Source organism: Mastigoproctus giganteus, chromosome 12, assembly GCF_048544385.1.
Source record: "Mastigoproctus giganteus isolate SK-2022 chromosome 12, ASM4854438v1, whole genome shotgun sequence".
In the NCBI taxonomy this organism is placed as follows: Eukaryota; Metazoa; Arthropoda; class Arachnida; order Uropygi; family Thelyphonidae; genus Mastigoproctus; species Mastigoproctus giganteus.
In genome coordinates, this window is record NC_143586.1 from 176,524,571 (window position 1) to 176,545,701 (window position 21,131).

General features: G+C 37.5%; 1 protein-coding gene across 2 annotated transcripts in view; it reads left to right on the forward strand.

Moving 5' to 3' along the window:
* LOC150077616 (membralin) overlaps window positions 1-21,131 on the forward strand; it is a 280,598-nt gene that overhangs the window by 61,294 nt on the left and 198,173 nt on the right. For both annotated transcript variants that reach the window (XM_090385657.1, XM_090385658.1), the window contains exon 4: window positions 15,571-15,681. In XM_090385657.1, coding sequence (XP_090241783.1) covers window positions 15,571-15,681 — 111 coding nt within the window. The remainder of the gene's footprint in view (window positions 1-15,570; window positions 15,682-21,131) is intronic.

Genomic DNA, 21,131 nt, shown 5'->3' on the forward strand with positions numbered 1-21,131 from the left:
GCTTGCACATACTTCAAGAGTTCTTGTTTGTTGCTGCAATAGAACATATTAGCCAGATGTTCTGAGGGCAGAAACGTTTCAAATGAGTGGGCAGCTAATGCCTTGGAAGTGAGCTTAAATTATTTTAAGGGGTGCATCAGGGTTGTTAACTATACAAGAACGCTAAGTCTTAATGGTTTATATGGTAATGTCAGAAGCATCATCAATAAAATGAGTGAATTTGAACTGCTTGTTAGGACAGGTAACACTGATATAATAGGGCTTACGGAAACATGGTGCCACCCATAGATAGGGGATAATGAGTTTCAGTACAGAATGTATTTAGGAAGGATAGGGAAGTTAGAATGGGTGGTGGGGTCATGCTTCTTATCAAAAGCAGCCTAAGCGTGACGAACACTTTCCCGGATTCAGATGTTTTGCAAACTAGTATAGAATTTGTATGGTGATGGTGTAAGATAGTTGGAAGCAAAGGTATAATGAGAGTGGGAGTAATCTACAGGCCAGGTGATTGTGAAGATTATGATGAGAGCCTCTACATGCAAATGGAATGTGCAAGTAAGTGTCACCGTCTTATTATGGGTGATTTTAATGTTGCAACTGTGTGGTATAACATTCAGGGAGGTGGAGAATGAAAGAGATCTGCGGGGTGGTTGTGCAGTCGGATATGAAGTTCTCTGAGCAGTGCAGACAGGCTGCCAGAGCAGGTCTTGGAGTTTTGTCAATGATATATAGAAATTTTGCTAGCAAAGACAAGAACGTGGTCATACCTTTGTATAAGACAATAGTCAGGCCACACTTTGAGTACTGTGTACAGGTCTGGAAGTCTCATTTTAGGAATGATGTAAAGTTGCTAGAATGAGAAGGGCAACAAGATTGTTGAGAGGAACAAAGGGGTTCTCTTACCAAGAGAGGCTTAAATTCTACAAGTTGTAGCATCTGGAGACTAGGCACCTGCGAGGTGATCTCGTTGAGGTGTATAAAGCCTTGAATGGGTTGAGCAAGCTGAATGCTGATGGGAGTCTTCCTTTTGCTCAGACTAAGAACCTGAGGGGGGGGGATATAGATTTAAATTGAGGAAAGACAGTTGTAGAATAGATGTGTGGAAGTTTGCTTTAGCCAGCAGGTAGTGGATTACTGGAACAGACTTCCGTCTGTTGTTGTTGTGGAAGTTGATAGCTTAAATAAATTTAAGGCTGAACTAGACAAACAGTTGGAGTGAGTGAAATGGGAAGATTTTTTTTTTTTTGGCTGATGCCCTATAAGCTTGCTTTTTTTGTATCATATGCTTTAATTAATGCTAATTTTAATTTGCCTCTAATTGATTGGAACAAATGGGAAAGAAACTCCACATGGGAAACAAAATTTTTAAATCAACTAGATCAGGGTTTCCCAAAGTGTTGGGAAACCCTGATCTAGTTGATTTAGGAACTGACTGGATGTGAGCAAATTTCCAAGCAGAAGGAAAAACACCTTTGGAATAAGAAAGTGAAAAATAAGGCGGCAAAGAACAGGAGTAAGTTCAGGAGCACAGGTTTTGAGAACAAGTGGAGAAAAAAGCATCAGGACCTGGAGCTTTCTTAGCATCAAGGTTTGTCAAAATCCTTCTGACATCCTTTTGACAGAAGACCACAGGAGGCATTGAATGGAGCATGTTAGGAATGCTGGGAAGTGTTTTACCAAGGTCATTAATACATGAGTTAGAAGAAATATGGGATGCTAGCAGGTCAGCTTTATCTTTGGCTGAAGTGACAACAGAACCATCTGGTTTTGACAGAGGCCAATAGCTTTGGCAAGAGACAAGAATGCTCGGCTATCATTAGGTCAAGAAGCAAGTTTTGTGCTCTTAGTCTGTTCAAAATCTAGTTTGGACTGATTAATAACTGCTTTACAATTGTTGCAAGCTTTGGTGTAGGCAGAAAATGAAACCAAAGCATTGGAAACAAGCCAATTACGATATGCAGCATTCTTCTCTTGAACAGCCTTAGCACATTCATTGGAAAACCAAGGTTTAGATAAAAGATGACATTTTAAAATGGAGTGTGGAATAATGGATTCCATTCCTACAAGAGTAATTTCACTGACACAATCTGAGCAAACTTTGACATCAGAAGTTTTGAAACAGTAATCTGACCAAGGAAAAGAAGAAAAGAAATCTCGCAGGTCATCCCATTTTGCATTCTTGTAATGTCTAACAATACGAGGTTGGGAATGGCCATGAGAGAAAGGCTCCATTGGAGATGAGACAATTACCAAGTTGTGATCTGACATGCCTAAAGGAGAACTCACTTCGACCATGTACTTAGAAGAGTTGTTTGTGAGAAAAAGATCAAGCATGCTGGCTGTATGGTGAGGATTGTCTGGTATTCTTGTAGGTAAATGAACAATCTGTGCAATTTATTAGCAATTGCAAAAGCCTCAGCATCTCGACCAGCTGTGCCGGTGTGACTAGAAAACGGAATCCAGCTGGAGTTGTGAACATTAAAATCACCAAGGAAAATTACCTCACTGTTAGGAAAATTGGATTGGAGAAAGTCAAGTTGCAAAGAGAGGAAGTCAAAGAGGTCCAAGTGATTATTGGAGTTGGGAGAACCGTAGAGACAACAGATGAATTTGACAGAATGAGGTAGAGAGATTTGAAGCCAGAGAAGGTCAAAAAGAGGAGATTCCAAATTACCAAGTCTCTGACAGGGAATGTTGGAATGGACATATGCACAAGTACCACCTTTGAGGCGAAAGGAATCATACAGCGAATAATTTGGGCAACTGAGGTGAGCAGTAGTTAAACCAACCAATAACTGAGATTCTGTCAGAAAAAGTACATGGGGTTTGGCAGACTGCAAGTGGAAATGGACATCGTTGAAATTAGAATTGAGACTATGTATATTTGTGAAATGAAGTAGGAAGTGTTTGTGAGGTTTAGATCTTCTTGCTGATAAGGTTACTCTATTAGTTTGACAATCCATGGTGTATTCAATAGTAAGAAAAAGTGTGTGAAGTAATCAAATATTTGGACATGGCGAACACAGGGTAAGAATATACCCAGATCCTTGACATAACGTAGCCTTGACAATTCCCCCCCCCCCCATACACACTGCTTTGACTCCCTCCAGTCACTATCTGGCAGAGTAGAGGTAGCAAGATTATACTCTAGCTGATCCGTAAGCCTCCTAAAGAGTTACCAATAGATTCGGTATACTAACTAGCGGCCGGCTTGCGAACACCGTTTTAGAGCCGTACCCTCGAAATGTAAGGAAGATTGGATCTTGCCATGATGTTCATCATAACCTCAAAAGTCATCAGTCATACTGCATGACGGAAGAGATGGGGAAGGGTTGACCGGAACTTAGCTCTGGAGACTAAACATGGGTTCCACCACTTCAAGACTCCAATAAGCAAAGTGGTGGTATTGCACCAGTTGATGAGAGTCATCTACCACTTAGTATTACCTGGTAACACCGAGGGGCGGCATTCCTTCATGTGGTGTGTGTGTGTGCGCGCGCCACACCTAGATTCCTGCCTGGTTCATACCTGAGTTGTCACCCAGGATTACTAACAGTCCCACCATTGCGAAGGTGTAAGCAGAGGATTTGGCTGTCACAGACCATCCGGAGTTCGCCAAAATTGGGTCCACTTTACTTGAATGTCACCCAAATATCAGTTCCATCAGCGTTTTAGACTCCCAGGTAGCAAGTACAGCTTGTCTGGCATATCAGAGAAAATGTTTGTAACAACCTCAACGACCAGATAAACTCTAGAAGGAAGGGGATGAATCAGATTGGTCTACTTGATATCGAAGGTTCAAATGTTGATGATCCTGCTCAGGTAGCTAACAAACTGAATGAATATTTTGCATCGACATTCACACATGAGGAGTTATTCAGGGAGAGGAATGCCAGAGGTGTATTGAACTCTGGCAGTAAGCTATATAATCTTATAATAACTGAGAGTAAAGTGGAGGAGAAATTGTTGAAGATAAACACAAGAAAGGCACCTGGGGTGGATGGAATCTATCCAGTTATATTATAGGAGGTGGCAAAGTAAGTAAGCAAGCAAACCCTAAGCCATAATTATGAGAGCTTCCCTGGGCTCAGGGGAGGTACCCATGGGCTGGAGATGTGCAAATGTGACCCCAATCCACAAAGGAGGATCAAAGGGAGACACAGGTAATTACAGACCCATTAGTTTAACTTCTGTTCCAGGGAAATTAATGGAGGCACCGGTTAAAGAAGCATTGCAGGATCATCTAGACAAGACTTCAGTTATAGCTCGGACACAGCATGGATTTGTTAAGGGGAAGTCTTGTCTGACTAATTTGATTGGATACTATGATGTAGTCACAAAGGAACTGGATGCAGAGAACAACTTTGATATCATATATTTGGATCTTAGAAAAAGCCTTTGATACTGTTGCACATGGAAGACTGCTGCACAAATTGGAGCAGTGTGGCATTGGAGGCAAATTGCTGCTATGGATAAAGGTATGGTTGAGTGGGAGAAGAGACAGAGAGTGGTAATCAATGGACACTGTGCTATTCGTGGACTAATGTTATTAGTGGAGTCCCTCAAGGTTCAGTTTTGGGTCCATTGTTGTTTTCTGTATTTATAAATGATATTGATGTCCAAGTTTGCAGACGATACGAAGGTTGGCAGGGTTGTTAATGACAGTACACTGGTGCATCAGGATCTAGAAAAGTTGAGCAGATGGGCAGTTGAGCAGAGGTGGCAAATAAAGTTTAACATTGACAAATGTAAAGTACTACATATGGAAAGCAGTAATTCTAGAGTAACGTATGAACTCTATGGTACCTCACTGACAGTGATAGAGAATGAAAAGGACCTGGGGGTAATTGTGCAGGGAGATATGAAGTTTTTTTGAGCAGTGCAGGCAGATATGAAGTTTTCTGAGCAGTGCAGGCAGATATGAAGTTTTCTGAACAGTGCAGGCGGTCTGCAAGAATAGCTCATGGTGTCTTGTCTATGATTACAGGAATTTTTCTAGCAGGGATAAGGAGGTGATTATCCCCTTGTATAAGGCAATGGTGAGACCATATCTTTGAGTACTGTATACAGCTCTGGAGGCCTCATTTTAAGAAGGATGTAGAGCTGTTGGAACGAGTACAGAGAAGGGCAACAAGATTAGTGAATGGAACAAAGGGTTGCTCATGAAGAAAGGCTTAAGTTTTGCAAATTACACTGTCTGGAGACCTGGGAACCTCCCAGGTGATCTGATTGAGGTGGATAAAGCCTTGAATGGTTTGAGCATGCTCAATGCTGTTGAAATTCTTCCTCTTGCTCAGAATAATCACCTGAGAGGGCATAAATTCAAATTGAGGAAAGACAGTTGTAGGATAGATGTGCGGAAGATTGCCTTTAGCCAGCGGGTGGTTGATTGCTGGAACAAACTTCTATCTGTCGTAGTACAATTTGATAGCTTAAATAGATTTAAGGCAGAACTTGACAAACATTTGGAGTGGGTGAAATAAGGTGTTTTTTTTTTTTTTTTTTGGCTGATGCTATATAACCTTGCTTTCTTGCATCATATGCATATGCTAATGCTAACCTCAAGGACCAGATGAACTCATCAACAGTTACTTTGCATTGATGTTTACAGAAGAAAAACCCTTTATGCCAAAGAGAAATTATGGGAGTGAAGTTGAAAAAAATGTACTTAATGATGATGAAATTTCATGTTTATTTAATGAAATAACTTTCAACTCTGCAAGGCCAGTAAGGATCCTGGGATTTATGGCATATATCCTATAATCTTAAGGGAGGTGGCAGGTGAGTGCATTGAACCATTGTGGCTAATTATGAGAGCATCACTGCACTTGGGAGTGATTCCGTTGTATTGGAAAAGTGCCAGTGTATCTCCAATACATAAGGGCAGTTCTAAGAGTGAAGTGTGAAATGACTGGCTGGTCAATCTAACTTCTGTAGTAGGGAAAATCATGGGAAAATCAACTTCACTCCCATGGAGACAATGGTCAAGGGTGGAATTCAGGATCATTTAGATAAAAATGGAATTCTGAAGGATATTCAGCATGGTTTCGTAAAGAAAAAATCATGTTTAACTAATCTGGTTAGCTATTTTTACAGGGTCACTAGAGCTGGGCTTAGGGAATAATTTCGTCATTGTTTATTTGGATTTCAGCAAAGCATTTGACTCAGTCCTACATGAGTGGTTACTTTATAAGCTGGAACAGATTGGAATCACAGTGGAAATGCTTATCCTTAGATGGATAGCTCGATGGCTTCAGGGCAGGAGGCAGAGGGTTGCGATAAATGGTTATTTCTCAGATGGTTGATGTAAGAAGTGGGGTTCTCCCAAGGATCATATTAGGACCACTGTTGTTTTTAATTTTCATAAATGACGTCAATGAAAGGATAGTGGGCATGAGGTCTAAATTTGCAGATTATGTAAAGATTAGTAGAGTAGTTAATGATCACCACCAAGCAGAGCTTCTTCAGAGTGACCTAGATAGACTTCAGAAATGGTCAGAAAAATGGCAGCTATGCTTTAATTCAGCAAGATGTAAGGTATTGCACCTGAGGAACAGTAATCCCAGAATAACTTATACACTTGGCGGAGTTGAACTAAAGCTGGTAGTCGAGGTCAGCAAAAAGGCGTCTATATGAGGCAAGACTTTGAAGATGTTGGTTGCAGAGCTTGGAAACTAGGCACCTTAGAGGAGACTTGATTGAGGTGTTTAAGGCTCTGAGAAGCATAAGCAAAAGAAATGTTGTAATTGTAAAGAATTTAAAACCTTATAATTTTTTCTAGATATATATACTGGCTATCGTTCTAGACTTTTGATCATAGCGTTCTTTTTCATTAGTTTTTCTATTTTTGTATCGTTTCCAAATTTAGACCTCTTGCTTCCTTTGTATGCTTGGTTACGTGCTGTTTTAGCATTTCGAAATTGTGAATATTCTGCATTTAGGAATAAGTTTAAGGTTTTTAAATTTCTTTAGGTGAATCACTTTTGTTTATAGTTCCATTGGGCCATTTTCCAGGTTGATTTGTAATTCAGAAATGGTAATTTACATGCACGATAAATTTACTGAAGTTATTACTATCATGTGTAGTGCTATGGAAATGAAGCAACAATCCATGAAGCACAAACTATTAAACTGTGCAGTTTTATTGTCAAAAAGATCAGCATCCAGTGAGTACATCATTGTGTGTTAATTTTTTGATAGTGGAGTGGCAGGATCATAATACTTTATCATATTTAATGGTATTTTTATGAATTGTCTTGGGTTGCTATCTTGCATTTAGAAGCAAATTAAAAAATAAATTGTTATATGGTGTTCGCTCTCACAAAAATTCAACTAATTTTGCTGATTTGAATGCAAAGTATACCCAAGAATGGTATACATTGACAACTGTAATAAGAAAGGTATATGTGTGCCACAAATGGTACCTTAATCTGAATGTTTTCTTTTCAGTTTTTAACATTCACTCTGCTAAATTGTGTGTTCAGCATAGAAATTATTTTTTCATGATGTTAGTTGGCTTCATCGTCAGCTACTAGAGAATCTCACCAAATCAATTGGGAAGTTTCTGTGGAAACTTCCCAGGCTTGTTTTTCCAAGCCTGAATTTACTGCTTCACTAATTTCTGTTAAGTAGTGTTTCAGTTATGAATTGTTTCCATATGGAATTATTCTTACCTGTGCAAACATCCTCTTCATTAAAATTGGTTTTCTGTGTTACAGATGCAATAAGCCGTTTCCCCCCCCCCCCTTTCCTTCTTCTTAGAGCACAGTCAATATTGTTCTATCTCTTTCCAATTATGGACCAGTATTGTTTTATTTCTCTTTGTGTTCATTATTCTCAGAGAAATGCTGTTGAAGACTAATTTATACATTGCATAATGAACTACATTTTGGTAATCTGTGCAGGTATTCTAAGCTTCTTTTTTTTATTTCTGGTACCAATGGCATTGATTTGCTTGTTCATCTGTATTAGTTGAAACTGTGAACTGTATTGTTTTAAATATGGTTGAAGATTTAAATCGAAACAGATAGAGATCAAAAATTTGAGAAACATTCTTCCCTTATTTCTTTGCAAATTAAATTTTTTTGGTTATTTTCTAAATACTTAACACAAACACGCCTTTCCAAAAGCCTGTTTGTATTGAGTATTTAGGTTTTTAATTTTCTGTCGGAACATGGTTTGAGAGTTCAGCAGTGTAGCTGTGAGAAGAAATTTGTGCAAGAAGATCAAAGTGAGTTTAAATCATATGGGATTTTGAGGTAAGCATTTTCTGTTTAGAATAAATGTTGAAGAAATTATAAAACTAAAAAAATTTTTTTTGTGAAAGTAGAATATTTAACGTGTTGATTAAAAACCGGGAAACTTGTTAATTACAAAAAAGAATTAGATTTGGAAGAGAAAGTGTACCTTTTTTATTACTTTCTGGGTGGAAATAATATACTTCACTAGTTCACTTCAGTTTTAAGAAAGATAGAAATTTGTATGCAGCATGAAGAATACAAGTGAAATGAATAGGAAAAAGCAATTTTCAGTAAAGTGATTTATGCTTTTTTTTTTTTTTTTTTTCTAGATTTTGATTCAATATCATTCTTCAGTTAATCACTGAACTGAAGGGAGTTTCATTGGGTTATTATTGTAGTAGCATTTTTGAGCCCAAGAGCTTAATTTCCTGTATTCATCACTTTTATTGATGTTCTCAATGAGTAAAAAAAAAAATTTACTAAGTAAAAAAGTGTATTTGCTGTGGATATTCACTTCAAGTTGCAATAGTATTGGTTGGTACTCATTCACTAAATTACCTAAAAACAAATTGTCATTCTTAATGAAGGAGAGTCTTCAATGATTGCTCAGTCTTAGAATGATTTTAGGGTGGATTTTTTTATATGCTGCTTTTAGAAATAGCATCCATTATTTTAATTGCCTCCCCTACCCAAAAAAAAAAAAAAAAACCCTAAATTTGGTTGTTTGTCATTGCTCTTGTTCACCCTAGTGTTCTGTATATTTTGATACCCTCTCCCATATTTACATTCTGTTTCCCTGGCATGGACTATTCGTCCCAAACACACCTTGGGTGCTGGAGAGACCTGAGACCCCATCAGAGCACAATTTATATTTAGGAAGTATAATTTCCTGATGGGGAGTTTATCTGTACATGGAGGTGCTTTTAGTTGCAGCTGCACACTGCTCAGTAGCACAATGCAGCAATCCTGTTTTTAGTCAGTTCTGATTTTCTATATTTTATGTGCATTTTGTGTCTGAGTGATTGATTTTAGGGTACCTTGTAAGCATTTTAAAATTCTCTTATTTTAAAATGGCCTCAAAGAGATCAAGGATGTCAGCTAGTTCTAATAATATGAATCTGAAAACTATTGGTAAAACCTGTCATTGGAATTGTGCTGGACATTATAAAAAGAATATCTAGTAATGAATTTGGGAGAGTGCAAGAAAATTGAGATGATCACAAACTGTTGTTTTTAATAGTGTAAATACAGCATTACATATAAGGTTCTATAATTTTTAATTTGTTTTTTTTTTTTGCATTTTCTTGAACATATGCTGTATTTATATTTTATGGCATAATTTATCTTTAAAGGGTTAAAGATAACCATTACATCAAGTATTATCTAGAGAAATGGTGCCTTAAAATAATCTCTAAATACTGGAGACACCAGCATGAAAAACTTTTAGCTTTATGTTCCTGAATATAGTCAAACTTTCACTGCAGTAGTTTTCGAAGTGACTTTTCATGAAAAGTTACATTCCCATGTATGCCATGACAGTTTTTAATGATTTCTCTAGAAAAAATTCTGGTCATATTTGATCTCTTAGCATTTGAAGGTATCATTCAGTGTTCATTACGTCATCTCTGAGAAATGGTTCTGCAATATTTGTAGATAAATAAATTATCATTATTGCTGCTAAATAGAGTGCAATTACTAGGAACAATAATGCTCATCACTGCAACATGGCCAGAAATTTTGCATTAAGTAAGAAAATGATACATGTGATTAAAAATTGGGAAGAGGAAAAGTTACATAAGAAATTGTAAGTTACACAAAAATTAAAAGAATATAAAAAAAAGAATTATAATAAATAGGATAATATAAAGAGAGAAAAAAAATTAACATTGTTGCACAAATCAAGAACAGTTAAAAATAACAGCAGGGAAGCTGAGTCATAATCAAACCATGGTTTTTGATCAAGCAAACGCAGAGGAGAAAATTCTTTGAAGCCCAAAACATAGTGTGGCAAGATGGATGGCTCCTGTCATCGCTTAGTAATATGGTACAGTTTAAGCCATAAGATTTGGAAAGAGTTTATCCTGATGTACAGATGTGATCCACTCTAGAAGAATGTGACAGTACTTGTAATCAGTAGCCATTTTCTGCAGGTTAATTCCATGATGCAGCAGAGCCTGTATTTTAGGGAGTGCCTTGGCAGGTAGGAAATGATTACAAAGTTTCAAACTGTTGCATTTGAGGATTGCTGTGGAGTTAGAATGGCAGAGGCACTGATTTATATCCTAGATGTTTGGGATGTTTATCACTTATGTGAATTTTTATCATAGTGATTAAATGCTTGACATCAATTAATCTTGGTTGTCTGGGTGCATTTAGCTGCTCAGCCATGTCAGTGGTTCTGAATTGTGGGGGTTGGCAATGTTTTTGTGGCCTATTTCAGTGTCCAATATTCACATGTGAACACCAGTTTTTGAAGTGAGACCGAAACAGATGCCCAAAATTAAGAAGCATATAAAATAACTGGATAAACCAGCGTTTCCCAAACTTTTTTAGTCACGGAACACTTTATCTCACAACATATTCATGGAACACTTATGAAACACAAGTTTATCAGGAGCGAAAGAACTAGTTCGTAATATATTATTACATATGGCGCACTGTACATCAGGAGCATTTTTATTTCCAACACATGTAAAGCCAAAATTCAAATAACTGTCCTACTTTTATTAGTTGGTTCCCGTTTTTTCACTTTGGATGTTTGGAGAACAAAGGGCTGTGATTGTTCATCCTCACTTTGAAGTGTGACAATATTGTGTTCATTTTCATCTACAACAGTTGCATTACTAGAAGTACTTTTCTTCTCGTTTTAAAGTTCCTTTTTCAACCACAAATCTATGGTTACATATTTTAATAATAATATTTCGAAATACTAATAATTATCAAAAAAAAGTATACAAGGAAGTGAGTTTAGTTATAATATTGTTTCGCTTCTTCCTCTCCTTTTCCCTGTGTACTCCAGGCTAAATCGCCTACGAATGGCATACTAGATCACCACATCGCTACTTTTTTGTAGGCGTCATTACCTCTATGCATACTTCTTTATGCAAAGCCTGCCAAAATAGTGTTCCGTGGTCTATTCAATTGATTATTAGTATATTATTTTTAATATACTAATTATTATTAGTATATTACAAGTATATTGTTGTTGTTATTTTGGTTTTTTAGGAGCATTAGCAACTAAGGCCATATTGCTCCGGGGATATGCGGTGGTCATTCCCTGACTTTTCCGCATCCTCCGTATTTGATGGTCACGGGCTCGAACCCCGGTCTAATCAAGAAGCGTGTGCTACGCACTGCTGCTCCTGCCCACCTATCTACAGAGGCGCCTCCACAAGTATATTAATAACCGAAAAAAAAAAAAAAAATATGTTAAATACAGTGGATTCCAGTTATTTGGACCACCGGTTAATCGGGGCAGTCGTTTATTTGGGGCAAATCTTAAAAAACAGAAACCAATCGAGAAAATAGCCAGGGTTTACTTTGCTTAATTAGGACAGCATGCCGTTTAATTGGGGCAGGAGACCACAGCACTGGAGATTATCCTACTATTGTCTCCGATGGTACCACATGGTTCGGTCAAAATTCTGGAGGTCACAACCATAAAACAATAAAAACAATTAGCAGTCACTTGTTTATTGAGCTTTTCTGTTAGTGTAATCTATCATAAACGGACAGTAAACTCGATTTTACTGAATTTGCGATAATACCGACAGCTGGAATTCTGTGGGTTATTATGGTGAAATGTGTTTACACTTCCATGAAATCTTCAATCATATAAAAAAATTAATTTTCAGATCTTCTCTTCATTCCTATTTTTAAAGCTTTGTAACTCCATTCTCACTTGCGCGTATCATGTTACTTGCAATTTGTGTGTCATGTTCTTTGTTATCGATTGCTTATCTTTTTACTGTTTTTAATTTTAACCCCCACCCACAAATGTCAGTGAACAGAAATGTTAACTAGTTCGTACGTACATATTACAGTACATATACATATTAATTATTCCGATTATCACATATATTCTTCCGATTATCACGTATATTCTTCCGATTTTCATGTATCATTTAATTTTTTAATTGGTAAGGTAATAAAGGGTAAATTTCTGCTTAATATATCTTTGCTTTTATAGCATGTGGATAATGTTCCTCCTATTTTCGCTAATTAGAATCGCTGTTTAATAGAATTAAAATTCAATTCACAAACGTGATCCCAATGACCGACGCTTACTGCACATTGTATAGTGAATGGTACTTTACTATGTTGAGTTCGTAGTAATGTGATTTGATTGTACAGTGAACCAATTTTAAAGGGGGGGGGGTTACATTGTATTTTTAGCTATTTGGGGCAGCTGCTTAATCGGGCCAAAATGCAATAGTCCCAATGTGTCCCAAATAACTGGAATGGACTGTATTATAATGATACAAAAGTAATGTTTGCTTCAAATATGCAAAATTTATTTATTTATTTTAATTATTAATTACGATTTTTCGCAGAATATTTGTTTGCATCTCACAGAACACAGGTTGAGGAATGCTGGGATAAACAGTTGTTTGTAGATATCTGGTAGTGGTTGTGGTATTGTTGAAATGAAACTGAATCAAGCGTTGTTTTGCTCTCCAGCGTAAGGTGATAATTTGCTTCTGGAGTGGAGGTATTCTGTGTGGGCATCAAATCTCAGCTTTGGATTAAAATAGACACAGGTCCTTATGGCTAGTAACCACTGGAACGAAAGTAAGTTCCTCAAACTAATGATTGAATCCTTAACCCTTCTAAATCATTGCTGATTTAGAAGAGTTAAGGTTTAACCCAAAAATCTGCAAGTAAGTTGAAAGAGCGGAGGCTGTCTGTGTTTGAAGACTTATTGCCTTTGGGTTTGCTGATGGTGGGATTAAGGCAAGCAACTTTATCTCATCGGCATATATTAAAGCACAGAGACACATAAAAGGAATAAGAATTGTGAAAAAAGGAAGTCAGAAAGAACACCATATGGGACTTCTACTGTGATTTTCTGGGTAAAGTGGGACTTTTTCATTGTGAGGTGGACACTTATTTCTCAGTAAAGTGGTGGTGAAAGCTAGTAGATCTCCATTAATTCTGAAGAAAGATGGCAGAAAACTGAGAAGGGCTATGAAGTCTGTTGTCAAAGGCAGCTTCAATATTGGTGTACATAATAGCTATTTAGACAATTAAATAGCTAAAAGATATAACACAGTACCACTCTACACCTTTTGCACAACCATCAATGTATTCAGTTCACTTATTTGCATTTTGTCTTGCCCAGTAAATTAGAATTGTGGGAAAGTTTAACAAAACCACCAACTTGATAAGCCATTTCATCATCCGCAGAATGCTTTTAAATAGTTTCAAACCACACCTTGTGGTTTGATATCCCCAAATGGTGTTGGACAGAGTGCAAATTCCAACCCTCCGACAGGGTTTACCCTGTGCACCCTGGGACACAGGATCCGATTCGGGCACATATCTAGAACTGAGATAATCAGACTTGATCCTGAAACTGACTGAAATAACCGTTGAGAAAACGAAACATAAGCCAATCAAGTGGACTGGAAACCCAAACATCACAAATGAACTGAACTGGAGCAATTGCTGCTACATGCCCTATTGATGACCAGTGCTGGGCTCTAGCCCAACACACTTTCATTCCCTTCCCTGGTGGGGGGAGGCAACAGTGCTCCTGTCCCCTCCTCTCCCTGCCACCCCCATTTATTCTCCTGGTGGGGCACAGGCAGGCCCCACTGTTCTGCCTTGGGGTCGCCTTCTCTATTATCCCCACACTTCTGTCTTTCCCCCTAGTCTTCAGTCTCCCTCCCTACTCTGCCTATATTGCCAGCAAACGCCCCACGCAATGAAAAATTTTTAAAATTGCCTAAATTCTCACAGCATATGTGAACCCCTTTCGGCCTAACTAGTTCCTAGTGTCCATCACCCCCTATTTTTTTTTTTTTTTTTTTTTTTAATGGCCTTCCCCTCTGGCGGTACCGTCTTTCAGCATAATAATGTGCCATGCCACACCACCAGGATTGTTTGAGACTGGTTCGCAGAACATGAGGAAGACTTCCAGGTATTGCCCTGGCTCCAAATTCCCCAGACATCAATGCGATCGAGCATCTGTGGTTTGTGTTGGAACAGCAACTCCGATCAGCGGTGTCTCAACCATGGACTTTGCAGGAGTTAAAGGATCTGCTGATTACATGTTGGTACCAGATACCACAAGACACATTCAGAAATCTTGTAGTATCCATGCCTTTCCAGATACAAGCTGTTTTGGCTGCACGTGGAGGACCAGCATCATATTAGGTAGGTGGTCATATTGTTTTGGCTCATCAGTGTATATTAATTGTTTTTCATGCAAGGTTACCTTTTGCAGTGAGTAGCTACACAAAACATAATTATTACATTACTTTCCAGGTGTGTGTTTGTTGTTTTTGTGTGGAATTGGAGATGCAAGATGATTACTAGATGGCCATCTTGTATCTCCATTTGCTATGCTCATCATTCTTGTTACTCAGCTACTCATCCTTGTTTGGGAAGCTGATGATCTGCTTAATCTAGCTATTGATGTGAGGATTTCAGATGAGGCTAAGTCCAGTGGTGTATTCGGGCCGGAATGCACCAGAACAATGTTCCGGTACTTTTTTCTAAATGTCATAATAGAATATCATTAAATTTATACACCTGATATTATGAAACAATGGCATAATCAACGGGGAGGGAGAAATATCTATTTTACCCATTGCTACTAAAAATATATATTAATAGTAATCTTTAAAATTAATAGATTTCTTTAAAAAGTTATTTAAAAACAAAAATATAAATTTTACAATGAAACTTGAACGTTTCTTACTAAAGTACAATGTGTTAGATAAAGAGATCCAACAAATGAGATATACTGTGATGCATGTGAATGCTGCATTTTGATTCACCATGAGCTGAACGCTAGAACTAGTTGTTCTATGAACCGTGAGTCTGAAGTCTGATTCAGTTACTGTACAGTCGATGTGGCCTTATTATATAGTCTTCTGCAGAATGAGCGTTCCAGTACTATTTTTTTTTTTTTTTTAGCAATACACCTCTGGCTAAGTCTGCCCTCAGTAAAGTTGCATATTTTATCCAGTGGTAGCTCAGGTTTGTCATTTAAAAACCAGTTTTAGAATACTGTATATGCAATTGACAGTTATATTATCCTTTATATAAAATAATTTTTTTTTGTAGTTTTATATGTAATCATTATCGTAATTAAATTTTTCAGCATGGCTTCAAGATGAATATATAGTTGAATACTCATTAGAATATGGATTTTTAAGATTATCTCCTGGTGCTAGGCAAAGACTGAATATTACAGTAAAGATAGTAACTTTAGGTAAGCTTATTTCATTATTTGTTATTTACGTTGACTTAATTTTATCATGGATTGCGAGTTTAGTTAAAAGTTAAGCCTTATGAAAATAAGCATGTTGCTTAACTAATTTGCACATTGCCTATTATGTAATTTTGCTAATAGGCAGTGGTGTATTCGGGCTGGAACGCACCAGAACAAAAAATTTCCAGTACTTTTTTCTAAATGTCATAATAGAAAATCATTAAATTTATACACCTAATATTATGAAACAATGGCATCATCAAAGGGGAGGGAGAAATAATATCTATTTTACTCATTGCTACTAAAAATATATATTAATAGTAATCTTTAAAATTAATAGATTTCTTTAAAAATTTATTTAAAAATATAAATTTCGCAATGAAACTTGAACATTTCTTACTAAAGTACAATGTGTTAGATAAAGAGATCCAACAACGGCAAGTTTCTTGTTTATTAAACTACACGGCCCACCATTAGAATTATGGAATCCAAATTTTTATGTCCAAACTTGATTGTGGTTTCATCGTTCTGCTGTTGACCAAATAAACAAAAAGGGCAGTCACACAAGAATACATAATCGATCGATCGTGCTTCCGTAGCCAGGTGGGAAGGAGCAGCAGTGCGTAGCACATGCTTCTTGATTAGACCAGGGTTCGAGCCCGTCACCACCAAATACAGAGGATGCGGAAAGGTCAGGGAATAATCACCGCATATTCCAGGAGCAATATGGCCTTAGTTGCTAATGCTCCTAAAAACCAAATAACAACAACAATATAATCGATCCTGTATGGGAATTTCTATGATTCTTCTGAACAGTATTTTTTATATTATTTTGGAGTTTTTGTTTTTTTTCTTTTTTTCTTTTCTGATTTTTAAAATATTTTGTCTTTGTTTTTTACTTTTGAAATTTTATTTAATAGTTATAAACAAATACTGAACAAATATTCTAATCTTTGACTTTTTTATTTTTTCAAATGAAAAAAGCGTAGGTAACTATTTGTAGTTGATTTGACGAGCATTCCAGTACTATTTTTTTTAGAAATACAGCTCTGCTAATAGGCAATGTGCTAGGAGTTATCTGAATACACTAGAATTGTTACCTCTCCAAGTTTTGCCTGTAAACTGAATTTAAACATGTCTCTTTCAGGTTCTGGGGGGTTTTTTTGTCTTTTTTCTGGGTCATTAGAAAAAAAAATTCTATTCCATTCCCAAAAATGGAATGGAATTTGAACGTGATATTATTGTATATTATTATATGTTTTATTTATTTACTGATTTACTTACTGATACTTATTTACTGATACCCAAAAAAACCTCTTTTCATCTCTTTTAGTTTTCAGAATTGCTGTTGGAATGTAAATTGGGCTTGATCTTGAACAGTTTTTGTTTGAGTAGTATTTAAGTTCATAATCCTGCTGATCTCTGTTGATATAGCTTTCATCATTACTGTTAGAAGTACAGACTTTATTGGCTTGGAATTCCCTTACAGGTTGTGAATCTGCATGTCAAAAGGATGGTGAAACCAGATTTGAGATATCTATACTTTCTGTGATTCTAAAATCCTATGGAAGTGGGTAGTTTCAAGAATGAGATTTTTTATTTTTATTTTTTTGGCTGATTCTGTAGAAGCTTGATTTCTTGCATCATTTGTCACTATTAATAAAAAGTAAAGTGCAGCCATTATCAACCCACTGCAGGATGGAAGCCTCCTCAACAATTCATGCTGAGGGAAATGGACCATAATCTGCCATGCTGGTCCAGTGCGGGTTGGCAGATTGACCGTATTCAGCAGTCAGGGGCTTGAACCCCGGTCTACTCAAAGAGCGTGTGCTACTGCACTCCCGCTCCTGCCCACTCGGCTACTAAATTCAAGGAAGAAGTAGACAAACTATTGGAAGGGATGGACAGGTGCTATGGGAAGGTTTCTTTTAATTTTTTTGGCTGAAGCTCTGTGATAAGCTTGTTTTCTTGCATCATTTGGTACTACTAATGCAAAAAAATTGATCTGTTTCTCTCTCTCAATATTATTATTATTATTTATTAGGCATATGGTGGAGCAAGGAAGCCTGAGGCTTATGCTGCACCAGCAAAAAAAAAAAAAAAAATTCCCATGTTAACCATGTTTAGTCTCCAGAGCAAAGTTTTGGCAATCCCCCATCATGCATTATGATATCTTCCATCATGCATTATGATTGATGTCTTTTGAAATTATAATGGACATCATGCCGAGATCCAGCCTTCCTTACATTTCAAGGGTACAGCTCTAAAACAGTGTTCGCAGGTCAGCTGCAAGATACTCCACACCCGACTGAACCTATTGTAACTCTCTGGGAGGCTTCTGGATCAGTTAGTGTATAATATTGCTGCCTCTACTGTGCCAGATAGTGACTGGAGGGAGTCTGAATAGTGCAGGGGGTATTGTCAAGGCCATGTTATGTCAAGGAGCTGGGTATATTCTTTGCATGTATATGTCATATCCAAAAATTTCATTACTTCCTCAAAGGCTTAATCGTGTTTGGCATAAAGGTCTTCTAAATAAGCTTCCAACTTATGGTTTGCCAACTGTTTTTTTGTAATTGGGTATCCAGTTTTATCTCTGACCACTCACTGCGATTAATGGTAGATGGCTCTCAGTCTTCTGACTTTTCCACTAATGCTGGTGTTCCCAAAGTCTCAGTTATTTCTCCCACTTTTGTATATTAATGACTTTCCATTGATGGGAAATCCTGTCCATAGTTTTGCTAATGATAGCACATTGCATTCCACCTTCCAGTTTGAGAAACCTTTCCCTGCACAAACAGCTCCAACTTCCTGAATATTTACTACCAATTCCCTAAATGCTGATCTGCAGGTCATTCTCCAGTGGGACAAAAATAACTTAGTTGATTTTAATCTTTCTAAAGCTAAGTCCTGTTTTAGATCTTGCAAAAAAGGTATCTTCTGCTGCTATGCATATGTTCAATGACACTCATATCTAGACAAGATCACATATCTCTGTTAGGGATCACCCTGACTTCTAATCTCTTTGCATAAGCACATCACAAATATTGCATCCTCTGCAGCGCCTCCGTAGCCAGGTGGGCAGGAGCAGCAGTGCATAGCACACACACTTCTTGATTAGACCGGAGTCCGAGCCCGTGACCACCAAATACGGAGGATGTGGAAAGGTCAGGGAATGACCACCGCATATCCCCGGAGCAATATGGCCTTAGTTGCTAATGCTCCTAAAAACCAAATAACAAATAATAACAAGCATCCTCTACATCTAAGGAACTAGATGTAGAGGATGCTTGTTATTACTTGTTATTGTTATTATTATCTCGGTGTTACTTTTCTTCCAAAAAGCTTCTCATTCTGTACAAATCTCAAATCTGCCCTACCATGGAATATGAGCACTACCACATCTGTGGTAGTGCCCTTAAAACCTTTTTCAGGCTGCTAAACTCCATTCAAAAGAGGGCAGTTAAGTCAGTTAATGACCTATCTTTTACAAAATCTCTGCACTCTCTTTCTCATAGATGTTCTGTTTCTGCTGCATACCTTTTCTATAGATACTTCCATGGGCACTGTTCTTCTATATTGGCTTCTATAATTCCTGCTTTCTCTTCCAAACCACTCAGAACACATGCTGCACCCAGTAAAACAATGCAGACTGAAACTCACACAGAACCACCTTTTCTTTTCCTTTAATTCTTTTAACTTCCATTTTTTTGGATCAACCTCCCGTCATGCATATTTCCTGAAAATTACAATCTACAGAAGTTCAAGTCTAATATTAACAAATATCTTCTTTCACCTTCTCAAACTTCAGCCCCGACAGCTCAGTACTTTGGATTTTTCTTAAAAAAAAAAAAAAAAAAAACACGGGAGGTATTAGAACCTATAGTACTTAGTAGCGTGCTTGGGTTGGAGGTAGAGAAAAATAAAGAAGATATTTGTTGACATTAGACTCAAACTTCTGTAGACTGTAATTTTCAGGAAATATGTATGAAGGAAGGTTGTTCCAGAAAACCGCAGTTGAATGAATAAACGAGGAAGTTGAAAAGTTGGTTCTGTGAGTTTGAAGTTGGGCAGTAAACAGATGTTGGCTGGTGGCGGCACGTGTTCGGACTGTTTTGAAAGAGAGAGCAGGAATTATAGAAGCCAATTCAGAAGAACAGTGCCCATGGAAGTATCTGTAGAAAAGGCATGCAGCGGAAACAGTACGTCTGTGAGACAGCATGTGGAGAGACTGTTAGAGAGGAGTCATTAATTAACCTAACTGCCCTCTTCTGAATGGAAACTAGAAGCCTGAGAGAGGTTTTGGGGGGGGGTACTGCCCCAGATGTGGGAACAATATTCCACGGTAGGGTGGATTTGCTATTTGCACAGAGTGAACAGCTGTTTGGAAGAAAAGTAATGCTGAGAGGGCAAAGAGAAAACTAAGTTTTTTTTTATGCAGAGAAAGCAATATTTGTAATGTGCTTGTGCAAACAGATTAGAAGTCAGGGTAATCCCCAAAAGAGATATATCATTTTGCCTAAAAGTCAGAATGTCACCAAAGATAAGGATAGGAACTGAAGAATCCTTTTTGTGAGATATAAGACAACACTGAGTTTTAGAAGGATTCCCAACTGGAGAATTTCCTGGTGATCAGCATTTAAGGAATTTGTAGCGGATATTCGAGAAGTTGAAGCTGATTGAGCAGGGCAAGGTTTCTCAAAATGGAAAGTGGAATGCAATGTGCTATCATCGGCAAAACTATGGATAGGATTTCCAGTCAATGGAAGAAGGTCATATATATAGAAGAGGAAAAGAGTAGGGGGGGGAAAGAACTGAATCTTGGGGGACACCAGCATTAGTGGAGAAGTTAGAAGACAGAGAGCCATCTACCATCGCCCCCAGTGAGCGATCAGAGAGAAAACTGGATAACCAATTACAACAAACAGTTGGCAAACCATAAGATGGAAGCTTGTTTAGAAGACCTTTATGCCAAACACGATTAAGCCTTTGAGATGTTAAGAGCAATTGCTTGTGTGTTCCACCAAAGTTTTCCATTGAATTTGTACATAAATGGGTAACATAAGCCAGAATATCACTAGTGGATTGACACTGACTGAACCCATACTGGCAATCGTTGATCAGACGGAAGGTTTCTAGGCAGTTTAAGAGTTGGTGATTAATTGATTTGTCTATTACTTTAAAAAGAGTAAAAATAACTGCAATGGGACGATAATTGGATGGGAGGGATTTGTCACCCTTTTTAGGAACTGGCTGGATATGAACAAATTTCCAAGCAGAAGGAAAAACGCCTTTGGAATAAGAAAGTGAACAAAGTGGCAAAGAACAGGATTAGGTTTAGGAGCACAGGTTTTGAGAACAAGAGGAGAAATACCATCAGGACCTGGAGCTTTCTTAGCATCGAGATTCGTCAAAATCCTTCTGACAGCCTTTTGATGGAAGGCCACAGG